Genomic DNA, 21100 nt, shown 5'->3' with positions numbered 1-21100 from the left:
TGGTGCCTAGACAGAAACAGGAGATGGCTACTAGCACATGCAGGCACTCACCCAAACCAGAGCTTCTAGCTCTCACACCCCTCCTTGTGTAGAACCGGTGCCCAGTCCCACACCTCCCCATCCTGCATCCTACTCCCTGCACGCACGGCACATCTGCCCCGTCCCATCTAACGTCTCTCACCTCCCCAGAGCCCGTGCGCCATCTGCCCCTCGGGGACTGCAAGGTGAGGAGGGACAAGAGAGAGGCAGTTACCAGGACTGAGCCCTGGGCAACGATCTGGCCCCGCGTTTGGACCCGCACACGGCGGCCCCGGTTCACCTCATCCCGCGTCACCCACGGGCTACCCCAGCTCTCACACCCCCCCCCGGCAGGGTGCCCAGGTGGCAAGTGTGAAAAATCAAGACGGGGGCAATAGGGCCCTACCTCAAACAAAGCCCCTAAAAGCCAGGTGGCCCCCGTAATATCGGGACGTCTGGACCCGCGCCGCGCACCCCGCCCCACGACCCCCCTAGTCAGGGCCGCATTCAGCCCCGCCGCTTGCCTGCTTCCCGCGGCTGCTCATGCTTCAGCCTCGCCGATGGGAGCCGCCGCAGCGCGCCCTGCCCCACGCACGGCTGCGTGGTTACCACAGCAACGCAGAGCTTCTCTCCCCGCCCCCTCCGGCTCCCGCGGCAGAGACCGGACCAGGCCCCAGGAGCTGCGGGCGGGACGGACACAGGCCCGGGGCGGCTGCGGAGGAAGAGAGGCGGGGCTGCCCCCGATGCACGCTCCCAGGGGGCGGCTGGGCGTGCCTCCCGCAAGCCCCGGGCCAGGTGTACTACAGGAAACTGCTCCCCGGAGCAATGGGCTACTTAGGGTGTACCGAGCATGCGCATAAGAACTGAGCATGCTCAGTAAGATCCGCTGAAGCTACTGCCCTTATTAGCAGTAAGAGTCTGCTGACTGCTTTTCACAGGGATGGAAAAGGGGGCAAATCAGAGGAGGGGGTGGCCAGGGTCTGAGCAGGGAGTGAAAATTGACCGGTCAAGGGGAGTCAAGCAGCTGGAAGCAGAGTTAGGATAGGGCTGAAGGCAAAATCAGGAATGAGGGGAGAAAGAGACGGAGTTAAGCCCAGGGTGAGGCGCTGCCAGAGGGCAAAACCCTGACACAGGCAGGGGCAGAGGGGGTAACAGTTACCCCCGTGGACTGAGACACCAGTGTTTAGCAAACAATAGGGTGGATGGAGCAGAGGGGCTTTTTTATTTCCCCTGCCACAGCCAGCACCTCTCAGCATGGGCTTCCCAGGGCTGGGTTCTCAGAGGCACACGCATTCCAATGCTTTTTCTTAAAGGCACAGGCATCCCAGTGCCTAGTCACTGCAGCTCCTCTTTGATGTAACCTGCTGAGGTGCATAAAAACCCCCTAAGCTTATTTTTACCAGCTTATGTTAAAATTTCCCCAAGGTACAAACTATTTTACCTTTTGCACTTGGACTTTATTGCTGCCACCACCAAGCGTCTAACAAATATACGACAGGTTTCAGAGTAACAGCCATGTTAGTCTGTATTCGCAAAAAGAAAAGGAGTACTTGTGGCACCTTAGAGACTAACAAATTTATTTGAGCATAAGCTTTCGTGAGCTACAGCTCACTTCATCGGATGCATTCAGTGGAAAATATAGTGGGGAGATTTATATACACACCCACATGGCCCCACAGTATGCCAACATTTTTATGGCTGACTTAGAACAACGCTTCCTCAGCTCTCGTCCCCTAATGCCCCTGCTCTGCTTGCGCTACACTGATGACATCTTCATCATCTGGACCCATGGAAAAGAAGCCCTTGAGGAATTCCACCATGATTTCAACAATTTCCATCCCACCATCAACCTCAGCCTGGACCAGTCCACACAAGAGATCCACTTCCTGGACGCTTCAGTGCTAATAAGCGATGGTCACATAAACACCACCCTATACCAGAAACCTACTGACTGCTATACTTACCTACATGCCTCCAGCTTTCACCCAGACCACACCACATGATCCATTGTCTACAAGCCAAGCTCTATGATACAACCGCATTTTCTCCAACCCCTCAGACAGAGACAAACACCTACAAGATCTCTATCAAGCATTCTTACAACTACAATACCCACTTGCTGAAGTGAAGAAACAGATTGACAGAGCCAGAAGAGTAGCCAGAAGTCACCTACTACAGGACAGGCCCAACAAAGAAAATAATAGAACGCCACTAGCCATCACCTTCAGCCCCCAACTAAAACCTCTCCAACGCATCATCAAGGATCTACAACCTATCCTGAAGGACGATCCATCATTCTCACAGATCTTGGGAGATAGGCCAGTCCTTGCATACAGACAGCCCCCCAACCTGAAGCAAATACTCACCAGCAACCACACACCACACAACAGAACCACTAACCCAGGAACCTATCCTTGCAACAAAGCCCTTTGCCAACTGTGTCCACATATCTATTCAGGGGACACCATCATAGGGCCTAATCACATCAGCCACACTATCAGAGGCTCGTTCACCTGCGCATCTACCAATGTGATATATGCCATCATGTGCCAGCAATGCCCCTCTGCCATGTACACTGGCCAAACTGGACAGTCTCTACGTAAAAGAATAAATGGACACAAATCAGACGTCAAGAATTATAACATTCAAAAACCAGTCAGAGAACACTTCGATTTCTCTGGTCACTCGATTACAGACCTGAGAGTTGCTATTCTTCAACAAAAAAAACTTCAAAAACAGACTCCAACGAGAGACTGCTGAATTGGAATTAATTTGCAAACTTGATACAATTAACTTAGGCTTGAATAGAGACTGGGAGTGGATGGATCATTACACAAAGTAAAACTATTTCCCCATGTTATTTCCCACCACATGCCCCACTGTTCCTCAGACATACTTGTCAACTGCTGGAAATGGCCCACCTTGATTATCACCACAAAAGGTTTTCTTCCTCCCCACCCCCTTCCTGCTGGTAATAGCTCATCTTAAGTGATCACTCTCCTTACAGTTTGTATGATAAAACCCATTGTTTCATGTTCTCTGTGTGTGTGTGTGTGTATATATAAATCTCCCCACTGTATTTTCCACTGAATGCATCCAATGAAGTGAGCTGTAACTCACGAAAGCTTATGCTCAAATAAATTTATTAGTCTCTAAGGTGCCACAAGTACTCCTTTTCTTTTTGCAAATACAGACTAACACGACTGCTATTCTGAAACATACCACAATTAGTAGTTCTGCAAATTCATGTAAGAGTTCCTTCAAAACTCTTGGGTAAATACCATCTGGTCCTGGTGACTTGCTGCTATTTAATTTACCTCCTCTATTGACTCCTCAGTCTGGGACCATTCCACAGATTTGCCACCTAAAAAGAGAAGCTTGAGTGTGGGTACTTCCCCCAGATCCTCTGCAGTAAAGACTGATACAAATAATTCATTTAGCTTCTCTAACAACTGTCTTGTCTTCCTTGAGTGCTCCTTTAGCACCTTGATTATCCAGTGGCCCCACGCGCTGGCAAGTTTGCTGCTTCGGATGTACTCAGGGCTGTTCCTAGCCATTTTGGTACCCTACGCAGCCCCAGGCCTCTGTGGGGGGGGCAGGAGCAGGCTTGGGGCGCAGGGGAAAACTGCCCCCCAGCAGGAGCCGGCAGAGAAGACCTGGTTGGGGCTGGGTCGCTTCACTTCCTGCGGCCCGGTGAGTGCAAGGCAGGACTGACCCTGCGCTCACTGCTCCCCTGGCTCCCAGCTTTGGGGGGCAGGGGGGAACCTCCCCCCAGCACTCACTGGCAGCACGGCTGGGAGCCAGCGGCGAGGACTGGGCTGGAGGACCGGGTTGCTACACTTACCGCCGCCCAGTGAGTACAGGGTGCCCTACCCCTGTTGCAGTCCTTAGGGGAAGGAGTGGAGTGGGGGTTGGGCATGTGAACAATGGCTGCTACCTGTAAGTTCTGAGTCATGCATGGATGAAAGGGTGTCCACCCACAAGAGAAAGTCTATTTAAATCCCTGGGAGACCCCTCCATTTTGCCTTCAGTTGGCTCAAGAGATAGCCTCTCCGTCTCCAAAGGATACCTAAAAGAAACTGGAACAAAGGACAGTAACCATGCAGGTGCGAGTGATTGCTGAACCCAGACTAGAAGGAGGCTAGTCTGTAAAAGAGGCTTATTGGAACATCTCTGAGGGTGAGATTTTATCTGTATTCAGTTTCTTACTGTATTAGACATAGGCTTGCGTGTTTTATTTTATTTTGCTTGTAATTCACTTTGTTCTGTCTGTTACTACTTGGAACCACTTAAATCCTACTTTTTGTATTTAATAAAATCACTTTTTACTTATTCATTAATCCAGAGTATGTATTAATACCAGGGGGAATCAGCTGTGCATAGCTCTCTGTCAGTGTTATAGAGGGCAAACAATTTATGAGTTTACCCTGTATAAGCTTTATATAGGGTAAAATGGATTTATTTGGGGTTTGGACCCCATTGGGAGTTGGGCATCTAAGTGGTGGAGACAGGAACTCTTCTTAAACTGTTTCCAGTTAAGCCTGCAGCTTGTGGGACGTTGTTCAAACCTGGGTCTGTGTTTGTAGCCAGCAAGCATGTCTGGCACAACCAGGCAGGGTTCTGGAGTCCCAGGCTGGCAGGCATAGCAGGGGCAGAAGTAGTTTTGGCACATCAGTTGGCAGCCCCGAGGGGGTTTCTGTGATCCAACCCATCACAGTACCCCCTGGAAGACCTCTGCTTACCCCCAGGATTATGTGTACTGCCTGGTTGAGAACCACTGCTTTATATGTCAGTGATGCCATCAACTCTTGCAGGAGAAACACAGATTTCTGAAGCTAGTTCCTGAAAGGAAAGTAAAACAGGAAATTTTTAAAATATTTTGTTATAAAATATTCTCATTTCTAGTTCTTAAAGCCACTCATTTTTGGTTTAAATTATTACTTTAATCAGATTATGTATATATTTAAAGGGCTATTTAGTTTGCTTTTAATTATGTTGAATTACAGCAGAATCAAGCTACCATACTTACAAGTATATGATCAGATTACCAATAGTTAATGAACTCTGTCAAATGCTGTGCTGCTCTTAAAACTGTGGAATACTGAGAGGAGGTTGGAGTTGATAGCATATGTAATGCAAGCCAATTCACTTTTGTGTAGTGTCCTTCAGACAAAATATTTTTTTAAATTTATGTCTGTATTACTGCAGCATATGTAAATCCATAAATATGACAAATAGATTAATAAACGCATGTTTATAATATATGCAAAAAACAGGTTAATGCAACCTTAAGTCAGATTTTCATCACACAAACATGAGGAAATTCAGAATTCTCAACAGATTAGCTGTCCTGATCAAATCAAAACATATACAGTAATACCAAAATGCTATGTATGTGCATCTAAGGTTGTAAGTTAAATAGAAATAATTTTATTTGGACAGTCTTACTGGAGAAGAATTAACAATATTCATGTTACAAGCCTTCAAGTCAGCAACCATGATGAGGACAGTCATTCGTAATGGTCACAGCTGGAATCAAGAGACCAGTATGAAGTTGGAACAAGACCAAAGTGAGACCAAAGCTGGAGCAGGCTAAGGTTTGGCACATCCATTGCTATTCTCAGACAGGAGCAAGTTCACAGCCCTCTCAAGTAACATGAATCAGGGTGAGCTGCTCTGCTGTGCCTCCTGTGAGGCTTATATACCTACCCTAAAAGTCTCCAGACCAGCTCTTGGGTTGTGGGTTGGCTGGAGCCTAGCATAGGAATGACTAAGTGTACCTGGCTTAAGCAACCTAGCAGGGAAGAGTGGTCAACCTGCTTCCCCTTTCCCCTCCTCTCTCTGGTGTTTTCCCCTCCCTCCCCGCTCATTATGATGGGGGACACAGTGGGTGGGACCCCTTGGGTGGACCCCGCCACCCCTCCCCCCCATCACCTCCCCTAGCTTCTACCTCAACCACCGCTACCGAATCACCTGCTATCACCCCCGCTGGGGCACCAGCAGCAGCAGGCAACGGGGTGAACTCCGCTGCTGCCACATCCCTCGCCTCCTCCAATTCCCCCAGCTGGCACGAAAGGCCAGGGCAGAAAGAAGGGAAAGGGCCCCGCCAAAAAGACTAGGGCCACCGTGGCAGGGGCTACCCCCACTGCTGCAACCCGGCCACTGGCCACAGCATCCCTCCCTGTTGCTCCCTCCACTAGCTCTGCGAGTGCCCCTCCCCAGCCCCCAGGACATACACCCAGGTGGCGGCAGCTCCCCCGCCTGCTGCCACATCATCTCGACCACCGCCTCTGCTAGCATCTATAGTGGCCGGGGCCCCTTCCCCACCTTGACTAGGAAACATGGTGTCCGTTGCCTCCTGGTGCCCGCCTCGCCCCATGTAGAAACCTACGTGTGGGCATTGGCAGGGGTGGTGGGGCCCACGGCCATCATGGTGACCTCCAAAATGTATGGAAAGGTCGTCTTCTTCCTAGTATCGGAGGCCGCCGCCCAGGAGGTGGTGGAGAAGGGCCTGGTGGTGGGGGGGCGTACTTGTCCCCCTGGAGCCTCTGGAGGACCTGGGTGTCCAAATAGTCCTGACCTGTCCCTCCCTTCCTTCCCAATGCCAAAAAATTAATCAGGCTCTAGTTCAGGGATGACACATCACCTTACACCTGCAGTAAGACAAAATGAAAGGAAGAGAACAGCAGCAAGTATTTTGCAACTTGAACTCTAGCAGTTGCTAACAGCCCCCACTTGCTCAAAGGAACTGCACTTTCCTTCATATTCCTAGCTATGTGTGGAGATCCTTTGAGCAGGTGGGCTGTTAGCAACAATTAGAGTTAAGGTTGCAGAATACTTGGTTATAATCTTCCATTTTTGCATATTAGTAGCTTTCCAATGCATTCAGATCAGATATTTTCTATGCTTGTTCTCTGCCTGAAGGTGAATTGTTTATTTTAACATAAGTTACATTGTTTCAACCATTTTTTAATTGTGGAAAAATGAACAAATAGTTTTCTTCATTAAATATTTCAAGCCATAGAATCACTTTCCATGTTTCCAAGTTGAAACTTGGCCTGGATATAGTCTTAATTGAGGATTAGTGGTTTTGCTTAGTTTGAAAAATAATTGTTTTTATTTTACAAAGCTAAGAGACTTTGAAAATTGTATACTGAGAACATGCAGTAGCTTTGAGTTGGGGGGGTTGTTAAGAGGTATGTGCTTAGGTCTTAACACTGATGGAAACTAAGTGTGTTCAGGATCTCACAGGAGACACAGAGCATCTTACAGGGCCTTTTATAAGAAAGCAGTGGAGAGGGAAGAGGAGCTCTGCCCTGACAAATCGCCTAAGAGGTCAGTGAGGAGCAGTGGGTGGTTTGTCAGAACAAAGAGCCTTTCCACTTTGCTTCTCTCTTCATAGACCCCTCCCAAGCTCATCCAAGAAATCACAGTATAAATGGCAGCGCAGCTCCAACCATTTCTACAGGGAAATGCTGTCAAAGTTAAATAATGTTATCAAATTTAATCATTTTCAGCATCAAAACCTAAAGCTGTTCTGCTGGTTACTAGGATGGCAATCGGGGTTCAGTCTCATCATATGACTGCCTGAAAGTTTTAGGGAGACCTGATGATTCTTCTGTAACACTGTAAACATTTTGCCACTAAAAACTCTTCAAGTTAGCAGGAACTCTACTTCCTGAGCCTTTAATTCCTAGTAATCCTGTGCCCTTTTAAAACAAAGTTAGCCCTGAGACACAGATTCTGATGTAAGGTTCTCTCTCTTTACAAGTTTCCATGGACTTCCTACTTTAAACCTTTCTTGCATAGATTCCAAGGCCAGAAGTGATGATTGTGATTATCTAGTCTGACCGCCTCTATAATACGGGCCATAGAACTTTCTCAAGATAATTTCTAGATCATAGTTTTCAGAAAAAATCCAATCTTGATTTAAAAGCATTATGCAGTTCGCCACTTCCACAAAAAAAAGTGGACATACACCAGCTTTTGTAACCTGAGTAGATTTCCTAAGCACTTCAAACAAAACACACTGTTTTAAGTAAAATATAAAACAGATTTATTAACTACAGAAAGATAGATTTTAAGTGATTATAAGTAGCAAGCATACAGACTGAAGTTTGTTACCTAAGAAACAAAAATAAATTCACAGTCTGCATTCTACAAACTAAACAGGATTTGAATTAAGCAGTGTCTCACCCTGGCAGATGGTACAAACAGGTTGCAAATCTCCAATATACAGGCTGGAAGTGCCTCCCAGCCTGAGACCACCCTCCCCGGTTCAAAGTCTTTGTCCTCCAGATGTGTTTCCAGGTGTTCAGTTATGGGGGGAGTAAGGCCAAGTGATGTCACTTCCCCTCTTTTATAGTTTCTTTTAGTTTGCAGGAAAGATCTATGCTTGTGAGGTGGGGATCCACCTTCATTGGTCAAGCAGTCTCCATTGTCTATGTGCTCTCTCTGGGATGGCTGCTGGGAAAGTGAATTCCCTTTAATGGGCGATCAGTACATCTGAATACTCCATTGTTGTACCTGAAAGATTGGTTGTGGGTATTCCCAACCTCACAACATATTTCAGTAACACACACATAGCAATACTTAATAACTTCATATATAATCCAACATATTAATGTTCAACAGATCAAGACTTTTAAAATATCTCACAAGCCATACTTTGTATAAAATTAAATTGTATGACAATGGTGTATATCGCGGTTTCAGGGTGCTGCTTTGAGGTACAGAGTGTCACACCCTTGCCTATAGGTTAAGTTAATCCAGTTGTAACCTGGAGCAAAACAACAGGATTATGATACAGGGTATAAATTAGGTGACTAAACAGCAGATGAAGAAAGAGAACATTTAAAATATAGAGTACAACATCCATTCTTCAGTGAAAAGATCTCTCTGTTTGGAAACTACTTCCTGTTCTGAGTTTGATATCTAAGGTAAACCAAGAAATTTGCTCTGTTTTCATGTTCACCTACAACACTCTGAGCAAGACTAGAGGAGACGACAAAACATGACACCTGTTTTACTTTACTTTACTTTCACCTTCATGAAGGTGAAATGGTAAGAGCGTTACATCTCATCCAGTAATCCCCTCCCTAAAAGTCTTGTAGAAGTCAGTACATTTACAGTCCTGGTTACAAATTAGCTGATTTGCTCTGTATCTCCACTTCTCTGTCAGACTGTCTCGTCTCTGCTCAGTCCAGCACCTATCTTTTCCCTTATTTGGCTTTTGCTCTCTTTTTCTCTCCTGCATTTGTGATGACTTCACAACTAAAACTCCCATCCAAGCCTTAATCATCTCCTGTCTTGACTAGTGCATCCTCCTTCTTGGCTTTCCTGACACCAACATAACCCTTTTTCAACCAGCACAAAATACATTTGGAAAGATCAACTTCCTTGACTGTTACTCTGACCATATAACCCCTCAACTCCACCTGTGAATCCGCCTGCTGACTTCTTGCCCTGGCTCTAGAAACTGTGAAGTCAAGAAGAATTCGTCATCATGATGTTCCTATTACAACTCTGGCATTTAGGGTAGTGACAAAGCTCCTCTACTCCTGTCTGTTTCTGGCAAATCTTTCAATGGTTCCCCAGCTGTGCCCCAGGTTTTTCAGCTCAGCTTTCACAGCTCTTTGCCCTGTTGTATTTGGGCGGCCTTGTTTTCGCTTGCCTTCAGGTATCCATTTTATTGCTACTCTGGTGATGGAATCAGTTTCCATCCAAAGCACATGACCAATCCATCTCCAATGCCTCCTGGCAATGATGGTGCTCAGATCCTCTTGGCGGCACTCTGTCAATAGATCTTGGTTTGAGATTGTTCTGGGCCAAAAGATACGGAGGCACATTGTATAGAATGAAGACAGTTTGGATGTCATACTTTCTCATTCCTCATTAGATGGGGTCGAAAAGAATATTTCCATCTCTAAGTGCTATGAATCTTCGTTTTCTTTTTTGATCATTCTTGCTACACAAGTATGACCTTTGGTGTGTGCTTCTGACCCCTTTACCCCAGGTAGGGAGAATGAGTCTCCTTCCAGGAGCCTCATGAAGACAGCAGATCTCGTATCTGACACCTCTCTACTGTCATACAAGTTAGTCCTTTTCAAATTACGGTGGAGGAGGGGAGCTCGGGGTTTCAGCCCCACACTGCTCCCAGCTGCAGTGGGAGGAGGGGGGCAGCTCGGGGTTTCAGCCCCACGCTGCTCCTGGCTGCAGCCCCACAGGGAGGCGCTGGGGCTCGGGGCTTCAGCCCCACGGAGGGGTCGGGGGGAAAGGCACTGGGGCTCAGGAACTGGGTTTCAGCAGCAGGGCTTCGCAGCCCCCCTGAAAGGGCCCATGGACCCCTCTCCCGTTGAGAACAATTGAGTTAGAGCACAAAATATCTGATACTCTATTAAGAATGTTCCAGTACTGCAGGCTTGGATGGCAGATCATCCTCATACACATTTTTGTAAGGATGAAGTTGTCCTAAAATATCATGCCAAATTCTTGCCTATGATCATGGATTTTTATTTAAATCAGACCATTTATGGAACCAGTCACATGATGAAGAAAATATTACATACTGAAGTAACTTTTGTCCTCCAAATATGTTTCCTCCATAGATTCACACTAACATTCCCTCTTCCCCTTCACCCTGGAAATATAAAGGATATGCCCAGGGTTAGAGAGGAGTTAAGTGACAATTTGGGGTGAACCTTTTATATTGTGTGTCCTAGAAACCTGGAACAGGGCAGAGGGCATCCACGTGAACTCTGTGATAAAATCAGGTTGCCTGGGTCAGGGTCAGGTAATCTGTTCCTTAGTTTCCTCTCACACACTGGACTAATCAAAAGTCCTTTCCTTCTTAAGGTGAACAAATGTTCCGAATAAAAGACAAATGCATAGTTCTTCACTCCCTCCTACAGGGATTCTCCTACTCTTTTATAAAAGGAATCAAACCAGCCTTCATCTTCTAGCTGGTGTCATGAAGAGGTGCCTTGCCCTGGAACCCTAAATCATATGGCAGCTATGTGCCCTAACCTCAAAACTGCCCTGCTTCACTGGGCTACTTCCTACAATGCATCTTGGTTTAGACCTTCTCCCTGGCCTTTCCCCACAAGTCCTCTTCCAAACCCCTCCAAGCTCCTTTTCCAGTCTTGTTCTCCACAAGGCCCCATAACTGATCTTATCTAGACCCATAGTACTTGAGAACTTTCACCAATCAGTTACTAGCACTCCTCTTTTCAGTTCTACCTCACTGGAGAGACCCACACCAGATCTTGCTTTGTCCCTTGTGTTTCTCCTTCTGAAATAAAGGCTGCTTCTTACTCAGTTCTGCCCGCTTACTCAGCAAACCTTACTTCCTATCTGCAGTGACATGACCCCCTGGGTCTACTGTTCTCAGAATGCCTACTCTTAAAGGGCTAGAGGATATGCTAGATCAAAGCTTACCCTTAAATGGAACCCTGTGACACTCATCCAGTTAATAAAATCTCAGGGTTGGAAGGGACCTCAGGAGGTCATCTAGTCCAACCTCCTGCTCAAAGCAGGACCAATCCCCAATTTTTGCCCCAGATCCCTAAGTGGCCTCCTCAAGGATTGAACTCACAACGCTGGGTTTAGCAGGCCAATGCTCAAACCACTGAGCTATCCCTCCCCCCCAGTTGCTTTTAAATGGGTTCTTTTGGGCAGGTGATCTCACCATGGAGATCTATCAAGGCCATGCATTCGGAGAAAAGTCACATTAGTAATTCACCTCTTTTTCTTAGACATGTAACAGTTGCCATCACTGGTATTATGTCTTATTTTACTTGGTTAAATGTTTTAACATTTTTAGATGCTCTCATAGGTCTCCAGTTCCCAAGAGGACTTTCTTTATTCATATGGACATTTCTCCTTTCCTCTTTTGGCTAGGGAGAATTGACATTTAATGAACATTGATTGGTTTGATTGATTATTCTGTAGCAGTAGGTCCTGGGCTACAGGACTGGAAAATTGAAATATTGGGGATTACTTTTGTTCTGGCACATTCAAGAGCCTTTTTATTATGATTTGAGGCTATTTGCTTTATTCCCTTTTCATGACTACTGCTAACCATAAATATCTCACTGTTACCTTGCACTCCCACTATCTGTTGTATTCACCTGTTGTCTCCCATCAGACGTTTTGATCGTAAAGCCTTTTTGGGGCAGGAATCCTATTTTCATTACATATGTATAACAGTCCCTAGCATAGTGGGCCACTGATTCCTGACTGGGGCTGCTAGGTGCTACCACAATACAAACAAATAAATAATAATATGATAGCAATAAATATCACATAGTAAAAAAAAATCTTTGGGGCAGATCCTCAGATAATTTAGATTGTCATAGCTTCTTTGAAGTAAAATATTTGGACAGCAATTACTATGCAGATTCTATTATATGTATATTCATACTAGAAAGCAAGAGATTACCAGATATTCCATCTGTGTGCTGCTGGCAGGGCAGAAAGGGGATTGCTTTAAAATGGACAGTCTCATTTGTAAGCGTAAGCAATCTTCCCTAGAGGTTCTAGTCTCTGTGGAACAGCACCATGACTGGGCATTGTTTTTAGTCTTCACTCCAGTTTGTATGTCTCCTGTTCCTTTTTCCCCCTCTGGTAGGGAGCCAGCTGGAGGAGCCTCTCTGCACTGCAGTGAAAAGCTGCAGCTCTGAAGAGCTGAGATGTCAAAAAATAATCCTCAAGTAGTAAGATGAATCCTCTGAAAATAGAAGGTACTTGAATCATGTGGTCTGAAAACCTTTGATCATAGTGATTCTCTTTACTGATGTACAGTCCCACTTTCAAGGTAGAATCACTTATATTTCTTCAGAAAGACAAATGTATCTGCAAGTTTTCTCTCTTTATTTACATATTTACTTGTCTCAGTGCAACGACTTGAGACAAGCTGAACTGATGCAGTCTGGCAAATTACAGCACAGAAAAATAAATTCAATCCCTTTGCTCCACTGACTCCCTTTGTTTACAAGGCTCATTTCCCATAAAGTGCATAGACTGTGGTTTCATAGCTCTTTTCTATATAAAAATTTCTATCACACCAAGTTGAGTTCATCTCCTGGAGACTAATGCAGATTATTAAAGATCTTAGTGTGGAAAATAACTAACCTATTAACACCATCAGCAGCCTGAATCATTTGGAAACACAGCAGAGAAAATTCAATTTTTGTTTTGTTTTTCAGATTATGTTGCTGTTAGTGTCTCATGACACAACAGATAGCAAGACTCACATGCACTTGCCAAAATGCTAACGCTTCCTTCCAAATTGAGTTTTCTCTTGTGTCCTCAGTGTTGACGTGGCAGATTATAAGAAAAAAATCCCACTGAAAGCAAAGACACAGGTTTATCTGTCATGCTTCTCAAGCAGTAACTCCTCTCAACAGGAATCTTGCAGACTACAGGAACTGACATTTTTAGGGAACACTGCTGATTATTACTTACATTGGTTTTACAATCACTAGACTTAAGACTCTTCTTTCTCTAAACTGCATTAACGTAGGCCAAATCTCTACTGTTTTGTCAGAAGAGCACAAGTACTGTAAGCCTTTATAATCATCCGTACACTCTATATCCTAAAATGGCCATTGGTGGAGTTTCCTTTACACAGCATGCCAAGGGCTGATACCCTGAACCTGGGCTATTTGATAATCTCTCTCATACATTGTACGTAAGTACTCCATTGACATGGCTAGGTTGAATGCATTATCTATCATATACACAGTTTCAGAGGTGTAGCCATGTTAGTTTGTATCAGCAAAAACAAATAGGAGTCCTTGTGGCACCTTAGAGCCTAACTAACAAATTTATTTGGGCATAAACTCCACACCCCTTCTTGTCAAGTGTTGGAAATGGGTGACATCCACCCTAAGTGAATTGGCCTTGTTCGCACTGACCCTCCCCCCACTTAGTACAGCAACTCCCATCTTTCCATGTGCTGTGTATTTATATCTACCTACTGTATTTTCCACTCCATGCATCTGATGAAGTGGGTTATAGCCCACAAAAGTTTATGCCCAAATAAATTTGTTAGCGTCTAGGGTGCCACAAGGACTCTTCGTTGTCTTTGCATATACAACAGTTGTGTACTGAATTAAGATCCTTTTTTCCCCTAACATGTTTCTAACCTCCTGGATCTTTCATTTTAAGCACTTGCAGCATGGGACACAGTAATCTGGCCTTTAATGAAGAAATTTTAACCATATTTTGAGTGCTACCCCAGCCCTTCTGATATCAAGGGGATATTATAATGTGCCTCACAGTTAAGAGACCCAAACTCTAGTCCTTCCTTAACAAGGACAACTTCCTGCTTAAATGGAATAAAATCCAATCATATTACTTACAATTCAGTGATAAAATCAAAGAACAAATTGAAATAACCCACAGGTAATGTGTACTCTGAGTAATACCAGTTCTTGTGATTGTACTGTGAGTACTGCAATTTTTTTATGTTTTTCTATAATCCCCATCTCCTCCAGTCATGGGATTACATGAGAATTGAAACTTTTTTTAAAAAAAATTAAAGCAAAGTTTCTAGCCATGTTGTTTGCAGAGAAAAGCTGGGAAAAAAGGTGAACTGAATGTACCCTCAAAAACAAGTACGTAAAATTCTTTAAACCCCATGGGTTTTTTTGGAGCCTGTCTCCTGGCGTTGGCAGGTTTGGCTGGAGGCGGCAATAGTGCAAGCCAGGAGCGTGGGAACCCTGGCTCGTCAATGGACGCCTCGGCCTGGGACGCGTAGGCAGGGGTCTCATCGGGGGAGGGGGGACCCTTATCGCCAGCCAGCGTTCACTGCACCAGCCCACACAGAGCAATCCCCCTGGGGCCGCGGCTGGCGGGGGGGGCGCAGCTCCCGGCCCACACACCGGGACCGAAAAGGCAATCAGCCGCCCGGCGCTGCCCTGACCGGACCAAGGCTCCCCGGTCCGCGCCGCGGCCCTTACTCGGGAGCCCAGGCCAGCGCGGAAAGCCCCCGCCTCCGCCTGCCGCTGGACCACGTGGGGAAAGAAGCTCGCGTGAAGCCCGGGGTCCAGGAGGCTGGAGTGCGGCACGCAGGGGGGTGAGGGCGTAGGCTGGAGTGGAGTCAGCGAGAGCACAGGACCCCGCCCCCCGCTGCTCGTCCGCAATATCTCTGGCTCACGTGTCCACCCCAGCCAATCAGCGTGGGACTGATGGCTCTTTAAGAGCCGCGCGCCAGTCACCAGCTTCACGCTGCAGTAGCGGCTAGAGGTTTCCATGGAGATCATTGACAGGGCGGTTGCCATGGATACGGCGGCGCCCGGGGTGTCTGGCGGGCGCCGCGGCTGGGGGCTGCGGAGGCACGCGCTGCTGATCGTGATCGGGGAGATCGGGACAGAAGCGGAGCGCGGGGCGCTGCGGGGCGCCCTGGAGCGGGGTGAGCAGTGAGCGCCGAAGCGCGCGGCGGGGCTGTGGCGAGGCGGCAGCCGGAGGCAGTTGCCCCGCCCGGCTGCCCTGGCAGCTCCGGGAGAGAAGCGCGGGGCTGCCTGGGGCTGGTGCTGCAGAGACGGGCCAGCCCCGCCCGGGACGCGTCAGCGAGTCGCACTGTCACTGGGCGTGAGTGGCAGGGGCTGGGCTTGACCGCCAGCCCTGTCCGGCTTCTTACCCCGTCCCTCACCGTAGCCCTGAACCCCCCCCCCCCCGGCTTCTTACCCTGCCGCTCATCGCCACCCTGGGTGGACCTTCCCCCCACCCCGGCTTGTTATCCCGTCCTCACGGTAGCCCTGAACCCCCTACTCTCTCCCCGCCCTGGCTCGTTCTCCCTCCCCTCACCGCAACCCTGGATTCCTTTCTCCTCCCCCGGCTTCTTAGCCCGCCCCCCACCCCTGCTTGTTATCCCTCCCCTCACCGCAGCCCTGGATTCCTTTCCCCCCCTCCACTCCCCCGGCTTCTTACCCTGCCCCTCATCACAACTCTGGATGGACCTTCCCCTCCTCTGGCTTGTTATCCCATCCTTACGGTCACCCTGAACCCCCTCCCCGCCCCCCCCCACTTGTTATCCCTCCCCTCACCGCAGCCCTGGATTTCTTCCTCCCACCACCTTCCTTACCCTGCCCTTTACTGCAGCCCTAGTTCCTCCCGCCCCAGCTCTGCTGAGGTCTGTCTCAGACCGAGGCTCCTCCCATCCCTTCCCTGCCCCATTCTGGGGCATGCTGAGGGCTGATGCCTCAAGCAGGGTTTCTACCCTTTGCCCCTGCCCTCATTTCAAGGCAGCCCAGGTGGTTGAGGAAGTCAGGAGGTTTATTTCTTCCCAGCAGTTGTGGGTGTAGGAGTTGTACAAATCCATCAGTGTCAGGTTATGTATACTGTCAAAAAGTGATAAAAATGTTTGTGTCCATTGATCTGGGGCTTCTGGAACAAGCTGGGGGTCATGGGTATGTGGAGTGGGGACATATAAAAGACCTCAACTTTGCTCTGATCTCTCTAAGGAGTCTGGAATTAGAGCTGGACCTGGGGCTATCCTCAGACAGCCCTGTTCCCTGACATTGTTTACTAATAAACTTACCTGTGTCTGTAAATAGGATCTAGGGTAAAGAGCTCTGTGAGCCTGACATACACCCCCTCTAAGTGGTATTCACTGACATCCAAGCACAGGTTAGCAGCTTGGAGTGAGTGGTGCCAGGTGAATGCTTTGGTAGGGTCACGTAGGGGAAGACGAAGCTCCTCTCACTCATGTTCATCCTTACATAAGAGACTTCAGCTCCTTAATCAGATAAAGCCTCTTACGGTCTTTACCATATAACGACATGAAACTCTTAGGCCTGGAGGGGAATGTGTACAGACAACATATCCCACGTAAAACAGTAGCAATGCCAGCCAGAAGAGTGAATTGCAGATTGTTGGGATCGAGAGGACTAAGAAAGCTGTCCCATGGAATTGTGGGATACTTCCGGATGACTCCTGGCACATGAATCAAGTGGGGCTAGGACTACACTGCAAAGCAGTAGGCTTGACTTGACCTTGGATACTCCAGCCCTGCAGGGTCCCGGGACCCTACGTCCAAGTTCTGGGTTAGTCCAATTGCAGTTTAGATGGAAGGGGGGTTAGCCTTGAGCTCAGGCTCAAGCTTGGGCTTACATTGCAGTGCAGACATACTCTCAGAGTACCTTTTCCAGACCTGACAAAGAGCTCTGTGTAGCTCAAAATCTTGCGTCTTTCACCAACAGAAGGTCCAATAAAATATATTACCCACGTTATCTCTCTAATATCGTACAACTGACATGGCTACAATACTGCAAACAAAGTCTTTATGCATAATTTTTTTGGGGGGGACCCTCCTTCTCCTGTATTAGGAAGAGTAGAGAGAAGAGTTTATACTGTCCCTTATGTAAACATTTTGAGCAGCTGGGGATGGTCATGTGGAAGCCTTCCTGTGATTGTAAGCAAATGGTACAGGGGGTGGAGGCATTGTGATTAGAGAAGACTTTTTCTGAGATGGCTGAATTATCAGGTCCTAGGGACCTGACTAGGAACAGTTCCAAGAGCGGTGAAGATCCTGTAACTGTGACTTGCAAGAATAACATGTTAAAAAAATTTCGGCCTACAATGCTAATATAGGCTGAGATAGTGATTATCGAGCGATGTGACTGTGGATTCTGGCCCAAAGGGGGAGGAAGAACCCAATGATTAAGGGCTCGAGCAAAAAGATATTTGCATTGTTGTCTCAAGTGGTCAGAACACTGTCAAACCTGTGGAGACCCTCCAGAATGTCTTTGTGCTTGTGAGATTCCTTTATTGCCATTAGAGGGATATGCTTTAAACAGTGTACTAAAACACCATTATTAGACCTGGAAATTGGGGATATCTTTAGATTCTAAACCCATCCCTCTAGGGGAAAGTAGCTTGATATCGCTCTGGATTACGGGTCATGCATGACAGGTTTCAGAGTAGCAGCCGTGTTAGTCTGTATTCGCAAAAAGAAAAGGAGTATTTGTGGCACCTTAGAGACTAACATTTATTAGAGCATAAGCTTTCGGGAGCTACAGCTCACTGCATCCGATGTGATCTGTAGCTCACGAAAGCTTATGCTCTAATAAATTTGTTAGTCTCTAAGGTGACACAAGTACTCCTTTTCTTTTTGGTCATGCATATTTATCGTGTTATGACAGTAATACTTGTGGCCAACTAAGACTGGCACCCCATTGTGTACTTTACAAGGCACTGTACAAACGACAGGTTTCAGAGTAGCAGCCGTGTTAGTCCGTATTCGCAAAAAGAAAAGGAGTACTTGTGGCACCTTAGAGACTAACAAATTTATTTGAGCATAAGCTTTCGTGAGCTACAGCTCACTTGCATCTGATTAAGTGAGCTGTAGCTCACGAAAACTTATGCTCAAATAAATTTGTTAGTCTCTAAAGTGCCACAAGTACTCCTTTTCATTTTTGTTGCCCTTTTCTAAACCTTTTCCAATTCGAATATATCTTTTCTGAGATGGGATGACCACATCTGCATGCAGTATTCAAGATGTGGGCATACCATGGATTTTTTTAGAGGCAATATGATATTTTCTGTCTTATTATCTATCCCTTTCTGAATGATTCCCAACCTTCTGTTTGCTTTTTTGACTGCCGCTGCACATTGAATGGATGTTTTCAGAGAACTATCAACAATGGCTCCTAGAGCTCTCTCTTGAGTGGTAACAGCTAATTTAGACCCCATCATTTTATATGTATAGCTGGGATTATGTTTTTGTAATAGAGCCGGACTCACCCGGTGGCACCTCCTGCTGGCTGTCCTTGGGAATTAGCTCATCAACCTTTGGAGCACCCTCTGTCATCTGGTGATCCGCCTGTCACTGGTCCCCATGTCCCTCCCAGACCTGGTGCCCTTTTGTCTGAGATGCTGCCCCCGGCAGTAAATCCCAACAATCCCTGAGGGTCTCCCCTCCCTTGGGAACCCCCACTCACTCTCCCCACCTCGCCTCAGTCTTGGCTACTGCCAGTCTTTGCTTAGCCCCACTCCCTGGGGCAGACTGCAGTGTATCAGTCACTCATCACAGGTGAGGGGGTTTGGATCTGCTGCCTCTGTCTACCCGTGGGCTGTCCCCTTGCACCCCAGTACCTAATAAGTCCTAATCTAGGCCTCACAGCTGGGGGGGGGGGTCCAGGATGGAGCTCCCCTGCTCCCAAGGTCTTTCCTCCTCAGGTCCCTGTAGCCAGACCCTTCCCTCTCTGAACACAGAGAGAGACTCTGGCTAAGCTTCAGACTAGCAGCCCCTTTATAGGCCCAGCTGTGGCCTGATTGGGGCATGGCCCAGCTGCGACCATCTCCCCAATCAGCCTAGCTTTTCTTGGACTCAGCCCTGGCTTTCTCTCAGGGCTGGCTTTTAACCCACAGGGCAGGAGCAGGTAACCACCCCTCTACAGTTTTCCAATGTACATTACTTTGCATTTATAAACGTTGAATTTCATCTGCCATTTTGTTGCCCAGTCATCCAGTTTTGTGAGATCCCTTTTTAATTCTTCACAGTCTGCTTTGGACTTAACTATCTTGAGTAGTTTTGTAATCTGCACATTTTGCCACCTCACTGTTTACCCCTTTTTTCCGATCATTTATGAATATGTTGAATAAGACTGGGCCCAGTACACACCCCTGGGGGACACCACTGTTTACCTCTCCCCATTCTGAAAACTGACCATTTATTCCTGCCCTTTGTTTGTTATCTTTTAACCAATTACCGATCCATGAGAGGACCTTCCCTCTTATCCCATGACAGCTTACTTGGCTTAAGAGCCTTTGGTGAGGAACCTTGTCAAAGACTTTATGAAAATCTAAGTACATTATATCCACTGGATCCCCTTGTCCACATGCTTGTTGACCCCCTCAAAGAATTCTAGTAGATCGATGAAGTATGATTTCCCTTGACTCTTCTCCAAAAAATTATGTTCATCTGTGTGTCTCATAATTCTGTTCTTTTCTATAGTTTCAGCCAGTTTGTCCGGTACTGAAGTCAGGCTTATTGGTCTGTAATTGCCAGGATCACCTCTGGAGCCCTTTTAAAAAATTGATATCAGATTAGCTATCTTTAAATGATAGGTTACAAATCACAGTTAGTAGTTGTGCAATTTCACATTTGAGTTCCTTCAGAACTTTTGGGTAGGATCTAATGAGAAACAGTCAAATGAAAGAGAGTCCTATTCAATTACATCATGTAATGGCAGACAGCTAAAAAGTGACAATTTTTAAAGTGCTTATATACAAATGCTAGAAGTCTAAATAATAAGATGGGTGAACTAGAGTGCCTCCTATTAAATGAGGATATTGACATAATAGTCGTCACAGAAACTTGGTAGAATGAGGATAATCTATGGGACACAGTAATACCAGGTACAAAATATATCGGAAGGACAGAACATGTCATGCTGGTGGGGGAGTGTCACTATATGTGAAAGAAAGTGTAGAATAAAATGAAGTAAAAATCTTAAATGAACCAAACTATATCATTAAAATCTCTATGCATAGTAATTCCATGCTCAAATAATGAGAATATAGCACGGGCAGTCAACAAAAATTCACGTCCTGTGAGCTGTCCATGAGTTTTACTATATACCCCTAACTAAAACTTGGGCCGGGGGTTGCAGGTGCTCAGGTGGGGGGGCTGTGGTGCTATGCCCGGGACCCCTTCTGGCGTTGGGGGGTGGGGCAGGCCACAGCACGCAGCCCAGGACCCCTGCTGGGGAGGGGGGGGTTGGCAGGGCTGGCGGGACTCCCTACTCGGCTCCACGTGTCCCTGCAGCTCCTAGGTGGCGGAAGGGCCAGGGGGCTCCACGTGCTGCTCCCGGTCCTGCCATAAGTGCCGGCTGCGCAGCTCCAATTGGCTGTGTTTCCCGTCCAATGGGAGCTGTGGGGGTGGGCCCTGCGGGCACAGGCAGCGCATGGAGCCCCCTGGTACCTGGTCCCTCCTCTGCCTAGGAGCTGCAAGGCCATGCCAATGGGAGCTCCTCACCCCGAGGCAAGCAGCCCTGGCACCCGCCAATCCCCTGCCCCTAGTCCTGAGCCCCCTCACACAAACCCAAACTGCTGCTGCTGGCCCAGGGGCTGCCTG

At 47.2% G+C, this 21100-nt stretch overlaps 2 protein-coding genes across 11 annotated transcripts in view; one reads left to right on the top strand and one right to left on the bottom strand.

Moving 5' to 3' along the window:
- Positions 1-844, bottom strand: part of TP53BP1 (tumor protein p53 binding protein 1) — a 64866-nt gene extending 64022 nt beyond the window's left edge. For 2 of the 10 annotated variants that reach the window (XM_043493893.1, XM_043493896.1), the window contains exon 1: positions 182-413. In XM_043493893.1, coding sequence (XP_043349828.1) covers positions 182-203 — 22 coding nt within the window. In that variant the 5' untranslated portion in view covers positions 204-413. The other 8 variants (XM_043493898.1, XM_043493900.1, XM_043493897.1 and 5 more) reach the window with 7 other exon arrangements.
- Positions 845-15198: 14354 nt separating this feature from the next.
- MAP1A (microtubule associated protein 1A) overlaps positions 15199-21100 on the top strand; it is a 113874-nt gene continuing 107972 nt past the window's right edge. The window contains exon 1 of the mRNA XM_038418595.2: positions 15199-15433. Within this exon, the coding sequence (XP_038274523.1) occupies positions 15274-15433 (160 nt within the window). The 5' untranslated portion in view covers positions 15199-15273. The remainder of the gene's footprint in view (positions 15434-21100) is intronic.

The sequence above is a fragment of the Dermochelys coriacea genome, chromosome 10 (genome assembly GCF_009764565.3).
Source record: "Dermochelys coriacea isolate rDerCor1 chromosome 10, rDerCor1.pri.v4, whole genome shotgun sequence".
Classification (NCBI taxonomy): Eukaryota; Metazoa; Chordata; order Testudines; family Dermochelyidae; genus Dermochelys; species Dermochelys coriacea.
Note: the sequence above shows the minus strand (reverse complement) of the source record. Positions and strands in the feature narration are given on the sequence as shown.